This window comes from Artemia franciscana, chromosome 18, assembly GCF_032884065.1.
Source record: "Artemia franciscana chromosome 18, ASM3288406v1, whole genome shotgun sequence".
Lineage (NCBI taxonomy): Eukaryota > Metazoa > Arthropoda > Branchiopoda > Anostraca > Artemiidae > Artemia > Artemia franciscana.
In genome coordinates, this window is record NC_088880.1 from 24,538,560 (window position 1) to 24,551,114 (window position 12,555).

The following is a 12,555-nucleotide window of genomic DNA, read 5'->3' on the forward strand; positions in this document are numbered from 1 at the left end:
AGGACACAAATGACGACCGGGACACAGGGAATATAAATGACGACCGGGACACAGGGACACAACTACAACGGGGACGCCGGGGGGCACAGGGGGATATATAAATGACGACGGGGACACGGGGAATGTTCGATTAGCAATCACCATCAACAAAGCTCAAGGGCATTCATTAGAATCATGAGGTATAACTAAAAAAAAAGGTAAAAACCTAAAAAAAAAGACCAATTCAAAAACGAATGTATATACAGACCGGGACACCGGGACACATATGACGACCGGGACACCGGGACACAAGGAATATAAATGACGACCGGGATACTCAAAGAGAAATTACAGACTGGGACACCGGGACACAAATGACGACCGGGACAAAGGGAATATAAATGACGACCGGGACACAGGGACACAACTACAACGGAGACGCCGGGGGGCACAGTGGGATATATAAATGACGACGGCTACACAGGGAATGGTCGATTAGCAATCACCATCAACAAAGCTCAAGGGTAATCATTAGAATCATGAAGTATAGATCTGAATACGGATTGTTTTCCCATGGACAATTATATGCTGCATGTTCAAGAGTCGGTAAACCTGACAATCTATTTATATGCACAGACAATGGGACAGCGAAGAAAGTTGTATATTCGCAAGTTTTACGTAGTTAAAAACATATATATATATATATATATATATATATATATATATATATATATATATATATATATATATATATCTATCTATCTATATATATAAAAATAAGTTGTCTGTCTGTGGATGTGTGGATGGATGTGTGGATGGATGTGTCAGGTGACGTCATGTTTCGGCTGACGTCATGAAATTAGTTGCCGTCATTTTTGCTTTGAAGGTGACGTCATTCAAGTTATATAAGACATATGTTCGCCGTCATGTTTCGGCTGACGTCAACTCTTGAACATGCAACATATAATGGTCCATGGGAAAACAATCCGTATTCAGATCTATACCTCATGATTCTAATGATTGCCCTTGAGCTTTGTTGATGGTGATTGCTAATCGACCATTCCCTGAGTCGCCATCGTCATTTATATATCCCCCTGTGCACCCCGGCGTCCCCTTTGTAGTTATGTCCCTGTCTCCCGGTCGTCATTTATATTCCCTGTGTCCCGGTCGTCATTTGTATCCCGGTGTCCCGGTCTGTATATACATTCGTTTTTTAGTTTTGTTTTTCTCCCTTATTTTTTTCCTTTTTTCTTTTTTTTTCTTTTTTAGTTTATTTAGATTTTTAGATTTTTTAGTTTTTTTATTAGTTTTTAGTTTTTTTGTAGTTTTTACCATTTTTTTAGTTTTTTTAGTTTTTTTTTTTTACTTATGTCCTGGTCGTCATTTATACTCCCTGTGTCCCGGTCGTCATTTGTGTCTCGGTGCTTTGTTGATTGCTAATTTATATTATATTTAGATTTATATTTTTTATATTTATTAATATTTTTTTAGTTTTCTTTTTCTCTTATTTTTCAGTTTTTTCCTTTTTTTTAGTTTTTTCTTTTTTAGTTTTTAGTTTTTTTTTGTTTTTTAATAATTCAGACGTTATATGCGGACAAACACGACGTCACTCGACAGACAGACAGACAGACATAACCCACAAACAACTTATTTTTATATATATTTATTCATATTTTTTTAGTTTTCTTTTTCTCTTTTATTTTTCAGTTTTTTCCTTTTTTTTAGTTTTTTTCTTTTTTAGTTTTTAGTTTTTTTTAGTTTTTTACCTTTTTTTAGTTTTTTTTTAGTTTTTTTAGTTTTTTAGCTTTTTTAGTTTTTTTATTAGTTTTTATTTTTTTTTGTAGTTTTTGCCTTTTTTTATTTTTTTCAGTTTTTTTTTAGTTATTAGATTTTTACCTTTTTTTAGTTTTTTTTAGTTTTTTAGCTTTTTTAGTTTTTTTTTCTTTTTAGTTTTTTTTTGTAGTTTTTACCTTTTTTAGTTTTTTTTCTTCTTTTGTATTAGTGTGAAATAATTCAGACGTCATATGCGGACAAACATGACGTCACCTGATCCACAGATCCACAGACAACTTATTTTTATATATATAGATATATATATATATATATCTTCTATATATATAAAAATAAGTTGTCTGTCTGTGGATGGATGGATGGATGTGTCAGGTGACGTCACCTGAAAAAACTGGATTAGGTGACGTCAAAACTGAAAAAACTAAAAAAAGGCAAAAACTACAAAAAAAACTAAAAACTAATAAAAAAAATAAAAAAGCTAAAAAACTAAAAAAACTATAAAGGTAAAAACCAATAAAAAACTAAAAAAAAAACTGAAAAAACTAAAAAAAGGCAAAAACTACAAAAAAAAACTAAAAACTAATAAAAAAAGTAAAAAAGCTAAAAAACTAAAAAAACTAAAAAAAACTAAAAAAAGGTAAAAAACTAAAAAAAATAAAAAATAAAAAAAAAACTAAAAAAAAGGAAAAAACTGAAAAATAAGCTAAAATAAAGGTAAAAACCAATAAAAAACTAAAAAAAAAGGAAAAAACTAATAAATGACGACACTCAAAGAGAAAGCGACCAGGACAAAAGGAATGTTCGATTAGCAATCAACAAAGCACCGGGACACAGGGAGTATAAATGACGACCAGGACATAAGTAAAAAAAAAAAACTATCTATATATATAAAAATAAGTTGTCTGTGGATCTGTGGATCGTGGATCAGGTGACGTCACCTGAAAAAACTGGATCAGGTGACGTCAAAACTGAAAAAACTAAAAAAAGGCAAAAACTACAAAAAAAACTAAAAACTAATAAAAAAAATAAAAAAGCTAAAAAACTAAAAAAACTAAAAAAAGGCAAAAACTACAAAAAAAAACTAAAAACTAATAAAAAAGCTAAAAAACTAAAAAAACTAAAAAAAAGGCAAAAACTACAAAAAAACTAAAAACTAATAAAAAAAATAAAAAAGCTAAAAAACTAAAAAAACTAAAAAAAGGTAAAAAACTAAAAAATAAATAACGACCGGGACACAGGGACACAACTACAACGGGGACACCGGGGGAAACAGGGGGATATAAATGACGACCGGGACAAAAAAACTAAAAAGAAATAAAAACTAAAAACTAATAAAAAAAACTAAAAAATCTAAAAATCTAAATAAGCTAAAAAAGAAAAAAAAAGGAAAAAAATAAAGGAGAAAAACAAAACTAAAAAACGAATGTATATACAGACCGGGACACCGGGATACAAATGATGACCGGGACCCGGGACACAGGGAATATAAATGACGACCGGGACACAGGGACACAACTACAACGGGGACACCGGGGGAAACAGAGGGATAACCTGACAATCTATTTATATGCAAAGACAATGGGACAGCAAAGAATGTTGTATATTCGCAAGTTTTACGTAGTTAAAACCATATATATATATATATCTATATTCACAGGTGGGACATAGGGACACAACTACAATGGCGCGTAACTATTATGGCGCGTAACGACTTACGCGCGCGGGGGGGCTTGGGGGGGGCGCGAAGCGCCCCCACCAACTAGGTGTTGGGGTGGCGCGAAGCGCCACCCCAACAGCTAGTAAATCTATATATATATAAATAAGTTGTCTGTCTGTGGATGGATGGATGGATGTGTCAGGTGACGTCACCTGAAAAAACTGGATTAGGTGACGTCAAAACTGAAAAAACAAAAAAAAGGCAAAAACTACAAAAAAAAACTAAAAACTAATAAAAAAAATAAAAAAGCTAAAAAACTAAAAAAACTATAAAGGTAAAAACCAATAAAAAACTAAAAAAAAAACTGAAAAAACTAAAAAAAGGCAAAAACTACAAAAAAAAACTAAAAACTAATAAAAAAAGTAAAAAAGCTAAAAAACTAAAAAAACTAAAAAAACTAAAAAAAGGTAAAAAACTAAAAAAAATAAAAAATAAAAAAAAACTAAAAAAAAGGAAAAAACTGAAAAATAAGCTAAAATAAAGGTAAAAACCAATAAAAAACTAAAAAAAAAGGAAAAAACTAATAAATGACGACACTCAAAGAGAAAGCGACCAGGACAAAAGGAATGTTCGATTAGCAATCAACAAAGCACCGGGACACAGGGAGTATAAATGACGACCAGGACATAAGTAAAAAAAAAAAAACTATCTATATATATAAAAATAAGTTGTCTGTGGATCTGTGGATCGTGGATCAGGTGACGTCACCTGAAAAAACTGGATCAGGTGACGTCAAAACTGAAAAAACTAAAAAAAGGCAAAAACTACAAAAAAAACTAAAAACTAATAAAAAAAATAAAAAAGCTAAAAAACTAAAAAAACTAAAAAAAGGCAAAAACTACAAAAAAAACTAAAAACTAATAAAAAAGCTAAAAAACTAAAAAAACTAAAAAAAAGGCAAAAACTACAAAAAAACTAAAAACTAATAAAAAAAATAAAAAAGCTAAAAAACTAAAAAAACTAAAAAAACTAAAAAAAGGTAAAAAACTAAAAAAACTAAAAACTAAAAAAAAACTAAAAAAGGTAAAAACTAAAAGAACTAAAAAAGAAAAAAATAAATGACGACACTCAAAGAGAAAGCGACCAGGACTAAAGGAATGTTCGATTAGCAATCAACAAAGCACCGGGACACAGGGAGTATAAATGACGACCAGGACACAAGTAAAAAAAAAAATTAACAAAACTAAAAAGAAGGTAAAAACTACAAAAAAACTAAAAAGAAAAAAAAACTAAAAACTAATAAAAAAACTAAAAAATCTAAAAATCTAAATAAACTAAAAAAGAAAAAAAAAGGAAAAAAATAAAGGAGAAAAACAAAACTAAAAAACGAATGTATATACAGACCGGTACACCGGGATACAAATGACGACCGGGACACAGGGAATATAAATAACGACCGGGACACAGGGACACAACTACAACGGGGACACCGGGGAAACAGGGGGATATAAATGACGACCGGGACAAAAAAACTAAAAAGAAATAAAAACTAAAAACTAATAAAAAAAACTAAAAAATCTAAAAATCTAAATAAGCTAAAAAAGAAAAAAAAGGAAAAAAATAAAGGAGAAAAACAAAACTAAAAAACGAATGTATATACAGACCGGGACACCGGGATACAAATGATGACCGGGACCCGGGACACAGGGAATATAAATGACGACCGGGACACAGGGACACAACTACAACGGGGACACCGGGGGAAACAGGGGGATGTAAATGACGACCGGGGAAACCGGGACAGGGAATGGTCGATTAGCAATCACCATCAACAAAGCTCAAGGGCAATCATTAGAATCATGAGGTATAGATCTGAATACAGATTGTTTTCCCATGGACCATTATATGTTGCATGTTCAAGAGTCGGTAAACCTGACAATCTATTTATATGCAAAGACAATGGGACAGCAAAGAATGTTGTATATTCGCAAGTTTTACGTAGTTAAAACCATATATATATATATATATCTATATTCACAGGTGGGACATAGGGACACAACTACAATGGCGCGTAACTATTATGGCGCGTAACGACTTACGCGCGCGGGGGGGCTTGGGGGGGGGGCGCGAAGCGCCCCCACCAACTAGGTGTTGGGGTGGCGCGAAGCGCCACCCCAACAGCTAGTATATATATATATATATATATATATATATATATATATATATATATATATATATATATATATATATATATATATATATATATATATATATATATATATCTATATATATATATATATATATATATATATATATATATATATATATATATATATATATATATATATATATATATATATATATAATATATATATATATATATATATATATATATATATATATATATATATATATATATATATATATATATATATATATATATATATATATATTCACAGGTGGGACACAGGGACATAACTACAATGGCGCGTAACTAATATGGCGCGTAACGACTTACGCGCGCGGGGGGGGGCTTGGGGGGCGCAAAGCGCCCCCACCAACTAGGTTTTGGGGTGGCACGAAGCGCCACCCCAACAGCTAGTATCTATTTATATATAAAAATAAGTTGTTTGTGTGTGTGTCGACTGACGTCATGTTTGTCGACTGACGTCATGTTTGTCGACTGACGTCATGTTTATCAACTGATGAAATTACAGACCGGGACACCGGGACACAGGGAATATAAATGACGACCGGGACACTCAAAGAGAAATAACAGACAAGGGCACCGGGACACAAATCACGACCGGGACACAGGGAATATAAATGACGACCGGGACACAGGGACACAACTACAACGGGGACGCCGAGGGGCACAGGGGGATATATAAATGACGACGGGGACACAGGAAATGTTCGATTAGCAATCACCATCAACAAAGCTCAAGGGCATTCATTAGAATCATGAGGTATAACTAAAAAAAAGGTAAAAAACTAAAAAAAAAAAAAGACCAATTCAAAAACAAATGTATATACAGACCGGGACACCGGGACACAAATGACGACCGGGACACCCGGACACAAGGAATATAAATGACGACCGGGATACTCAAAGAGAAATTACAGACTGGGACACCGGGACACAAATGACGACCGGGACACAGGGAATACAAATGACGACTGGGACACAGGGACACAACTACAACAAAGACGCCGGGGGGCACAGTGGGATATATAAATGACGACGGCGACACAGGGAATGGTCGATTAGCAATCACCATCAACAAAGCTCAAGGGTAATCATTAGAATCATGAAGTATAGATCTGCCCAACAGCACAGGGACACAGGGAATATAAATGACGACCGGGACACAGGGACACATCATTAGAATAATGAGGCATAGATCTGAATACGGATTGTTTTTCCCATGGACAATTATATGTTGCATGTTCAAGAGTCAGTACCCCTGACAATCTATTTATATGCACAGACAATGGGACAGCGAAGAATGTTGTATATTCGCATGTTTTACGTAGTTAAAAACATATATATATATATATATATATATATATATATATATATATATATATATATATATATATATATATATATATATATATATATATATATATATATATATATATATATATATATATATATATATATATATATATATATATATATATATATATATATATATATATATATATGTATATATATATATATATATATATATATATATATATATATATGTGTGTATATATATATATATATATATATATATATATATATATATATATATATATATATATATATAATATATATATATATATATATATATATATATATATATATATATATACATATATATATATATATATATATATATATATATATAAACTAAAACTAAAATAAAAAAAAATGGTTTCGTATAGATTAAATTCAAATGTTTAAATTAATTCAAAATAATCTAAACCAATTTAGTCATATTAAGTAAGCTCTCTTGAATCATAATAAAAAGCCTATGCCTGAAAGATTTATTTTTTCACTTACCCTTCTTCAGGATGAACAACAATTGAGTGGGGTCGGGAAATGTTTCTCCCGGTAAATAGTCGCCTTTGTTTACTAATATCAGAGAGTGATGCTACATGCACAGTACTCGAAACGTCTTCTGTCCAATACAAATTTCTATTGATGTAGTCTATGTCCATACCGACAATAGCGTCAACGCCGTCGTAATGAAGCGCCTCCCTATTTGATCCATCTATTTTTTGGCGTTCAATTGTAAATCTAAATAGAAAGTATCAGTGACACAATGAACAATATCCAGGTACACGTATCAGTCAATGAATTGATTTACAAAACAACCCTTAAGGTGATTCTCCGAGGTTTGAAGCAAATTCTATTTCCTATAGCATTGAAATACGCAACGAGATTTTCTCCTTTCTCATTGGCTTAATTGCTTTCTTGAGGGTTGTACCAGAATATTTAAATACTGTTGTTTATTACGATCGGATTTAAAGGGAATTTAAATTTTTTTCACATGTCTAATTGGTAACAGCTGACCATTGAAATTTGGTTGGTTACAAGTCAGATAACAGTTTAGCATTTGAATTTTCACAATGGGCAGAAAAAAAATAAGAACAAATAAAGGATGGGAAAACCTGAGACATCGGTAAGTTCTATTCCAACGTTATTGTAGATTATATTACTTTTATTCATGTACAAGTTACATTTTCAAACAGTTCGTGGTAACGAACTGTAGTAAGGAGCGAAGGGGCTCAATAGTAACCAAAACACTAAAAAACGAAGTTTTGATACAAATAGTTACATCAAAAGAATTGCATTTTAATGCTGATTTTAAATATATAAGTTTCATCAAGTTTAGTCTTACCGGTCAAAAGTTACGAGCCTGAGAAAATGTGCCCTTATTTTAGAAAATAGGCGGAAATACCCTCTAAAAGTCACATAATCTTAACAAAATCACACCATCAGATTCAGCGTATCCGAGAACCCTACTGTAGAAGTTTCAAGCCCCTATCATAAAAAGGTGGAATTTTGTATTTTTGCCAGAAGACAGATAACGGGTGCGTATTTTTTTGTTTTTTTCCTCAGGGGTGATTGTATCGACCTAGTTGTCCTAGAATGTCGCAAGAGGGTTCATTCTAACGTAAATTAAAAGTTCTAGTGTCCTTTTTAAGTGACCGAAAAACTGGAGGGCACCGAGGCCCCCTCCAACGCACAGTTTTCTCCAAGGTCACCGGATCAAAATTTTGAGATAACCATTCTGTTTAACTCAGTCAAAAATCTAATAAATATGTCTTTGGGGATGACTAAATCCACCTCAGTTCCCGGGGGAGGGGCGGCAACTTATAAACTTAGACCATTGTTTACACATAGTAGTTGTTAATTATGAAGTGTACAGAGGTTTTCAGGGGGACTTTTTTGTGTTGGGGTTAGGGTGGGTCGGGGGGGCAGGTTACGTGGGAGGATCTTTCCATGGAGGAATTTTTCATGAGGGAAGAGAATTTCCATGAAGGGGTCGCAGGATTTTCTAGCATCATTTATAAAAAGACAATGAGAAAATATTTTTTTTCAAATGGAAGTAATGATCAACATTAAAACTTAAAACGAGCATAAAATATTACTTAAATAAGGGGGTTTGTCTCTTCCACAATACCTTGCTCTTTACGCTAAAGTATTTTTAGTAACTTCAATTAGTTATTCTACGGCCTTTGTGATTCAAGGGTCATTCTGAAAGATTTGGGACAAAATTCAAGCTTTAGTGTAAAGAACGAGGTATTGACGAGGGGGCAAACTCCCTCATATACGTAATAAAAATACACACATATATAAGTTCGTTACATAAGCTAATTCGTAAGGTACGTATGTTTATTACTAACAAAAACGTTTGTAAAAATATAATAACAAAAAATCTAGTTGTATTTTTAAGTAACCAAACATTTGGAGGTAACTAGGCCTCCTTTCCCCCCCCCCTTTTTTTTTAGCGAAATCGTCCGATCAAATCTATGAGAAAGCCATTTAGCTTGTAATTAACATAAAATTGCTTCTCCAAACTAAACATCCGTATGATATATGGGTAGATTATAGCAAAATATATCGTGCAGAGTACATTCCGGCAGAATATGCTTCAATCTTTTGAGGATGCCAACTCCACGTGCAACTTTGGTGGAGATAATGTCGCTATGATGCTTCCACGATAGATTTGAATCAATATGGAAGCCGAGGTACCGCAGCTTTTCACCTAATAGAACTTTACTACTTATATCAACAGAATCACCCACTCTACAAAATGTCAGTAAGAATTTTTCTTTACATTCACACACAGCAAACTTAAACTTGTAAACATCTCTAATCTTTTGAGAGTAATATGAGCTTTTACTATTAAATCATCTGCGGATTTTGCAAATACTGTTAGCAATATATGTATCCTTTAGATAAACGCGCGTCTTGTTCACATAAACTGAATAAAGTAAAGGGCCCAGCACAGACATTTTGCTATTTATAATGTTAGATATTGTCGTATGAGTGTCTACACCAGGTAACTACTTTACCCCATGAAATACAAGGCTATCAAGCATGGACTCCTGATCATAATTATCAAGCTTTTTTTCTATTCTACTAATCCTCTCCTCCAAATTTTCAATTTGAAATCTCAGACTAACAAGAGCCTGCTCGATTTTGCAAACTTTGGATTAAACTTGAGCGTGATTGAATCATAAACCTGGCTGATTATCAGTTCAATACCTTCTTTGTTCAATGAATTTGGGTCATTGGGTCATTGGGTCATTGGACGGTTAATTCGAAAAAATGAGGTATTTTTAAGTTACGAAGGAGTGATCGAATCTTAATGAAATCTCATATTTAGAAGGATCTTGCAACTCAGATCTTTTATTTTAGATCTGGCTGAATCCAGTTTCATTGGGAGGAATTGTGGGGGGGACCGGAAATCTTGGAAACGCTTAGAGTGGAAAGGTCACGATGAAATTTGGTGGGAAGAATAAGCACACATCCAAGATACGTGACTGACATAACTGGACCGGATCCTCACTCTTTGGAGAGTTGGGGGGGGGGGGGGTAATTCTGAAAAATTAGAAATATGAGGTATTTGTAATTTATGAACTGGTGATCAGATCTTAATGAAACTTGATATTTAGAAGGATCTTGTGCTTCAGCACTCTTATTACGAATACCGACCAGATCCGGTGACAGTAGGCGGAGTTGGATGGGGAAACCGAAAATCTTGGAAAATGATTAGAGTGAAGAGATCGGGATGAAACTTGGTGGGTAGAATAAACAAATATCGTAGATACGTGATTGACGTAACCGGACTGGATCCGCTCTCTTTGGGGGAGTTAGGGGGGTCTAGTGCTTTGGCGATTTCGGTGCTTCTGGACGTGCTAGGACAATAAAGATTGGCAGGCATGTCAGGGACCTGCACAAACTGACTTGATAAAGTCGTTTTCCCCCGATTTGACCATCTGAGGGGGGCTGAAGGGAGAGGAAAAATTAAAAAAATGAGGTATGTTTAACTTACCAGTGGGTGATCAGATCTTAAGGAAATTTGATATTTAGAAGGACCTGGTGTCTTAGAGCTCTTATTTAAACCCCGACCGGCATTAATTATCTGATTTTCCTTTTCAATCAATCCATTGATTCTTAGAATTTTGCTAGAGCTCATACCATATGAGCTCTTGGTTCTTCCGACCTCGTCATAAGTGCCATATGAGCTCTTAGCTCTTGTTTTTTTTTTTTCAGGAAGAAAAACTTGCCCGAACAAGAAAGTTTACCAGAACAAGAAAAATTTCCAGTGTCTCCAAATTGTTCCAGGCTTTCCGAAACTCCGAATCCGGCTTTAACTATTATAGATGATTTTACGGTTAGTAAAAATGCGCCATCTGGTAGCTCTTGCGATTTTGGTTCGCCAGGAGAACACTTTGGAATCGATTTGTCTGGAATTCCAGATGTAAATTGTATAGTCAACTTGCGTCATCTGCTTAGTGAGTTTATAGAAGCAATAAAACATCAGTTCAATTGCAAGGACGGGAAATCAAAGCTTTGCATGAAAGAAATTAAAAACACTGGACTCCAAACAAAGCTCGTCGTTATCTGCCAAGACTGTGGCTGGAAAAAGCGAGTAGAAGGTGAGCCGGAAGCCCCCCCTCACTACTGTAAAAGAATACCTAACAAATTTCAGTGAACAGATATTAGGTAACAAAAAAGAGAAGATCAGCAATTTACGAGGCAACGTGAACGTGAAAGCTGTATGGGGTATCATGGGGACCGGAGGAGGCTACGCATCTTTGAACGAATTATTAAGTGTATTGGGAATAAAAAATATGAATCCGAAAACGTTTATGAATTTAGAACGCTTAGTTGGTAACGCATGGATGGATGCACTATCAGATGTCCTTAGAAGAAAATGGTCGTGAATCCTTGAAATTAGCCATTCATGAGGACAGGTTTATCAACGATTTTTTCTGGACTAAGGTCATCTGTGATGGTGGCTGGAATAAACGCAGCAAAGGACACGATTATACTGCAAAAGGTTGTGTTGGGGTAATCATTGATGCCTTTACGAAAAAATTATTATATGTAGGAATAAGAAATAAATATTGTTACCTCTGCTTCAGCTCAAAGAAGGCAAACCAGAAAGTGAAAGATCATGTTTGCTTTATGAACTACAATGGTCCCTCGAAGAGCATGGAAACCGACATTCTTGTTGAAGGTTTTCGCCAAAGTGAAGCCATGCATAACCTTCAGTATTTACAATACATCGGAGACGGCGATTCTAGTGTTTTTTACAAGCTAAGACAAAGTGTTTCATACGGATCATATATCCAAAAAGAAGAATGTGCCAATCACGTGACCAAGAACTATACAAAATACCTCCATAATGTTGTGAAGACAAAAAAAGGGATGCACAGCAAATTTCTTTCAAATGACATAATTCTAAAGCTAACCAAAAATCTACGAGGTGCAATAAAAAAGAACTCGGCTGATGGTGGGTCTGCCGAAAATCTAAGACAACTCTTACGAAGAGGCCCAGAGCATGTGTTTGGTAATCATAAAGAGTGTGATTCTGGCTGTGCCAAAAAGAATGGGG

General features: G+C 34.0%; 1 protein-coding gene across 1 annotated transcript in view; it reads right to left on the reverse strand.

Moving 5' to 3' along the window:
• The window catches only part of LOC136038792 (low-density lipoprotein receptor-related protein 1B-like), a gene marked incomplete at its 5' end in the record, with an annotated part of 65,448 nt that extends 57,734 nt beyond the window's left edge, over window positions 1–7,714 (reverse strand). The window contains 1 exon segment of the mRNA XM_065722176.1: window positions 7,482–7,714. Coding sequence (XP_065578248.1) covers window positions 7,482–7,714 — 233 coding nt within the window.
• Window positions 7,715–12,555: the final 4,841 nt, after the last annotated feature.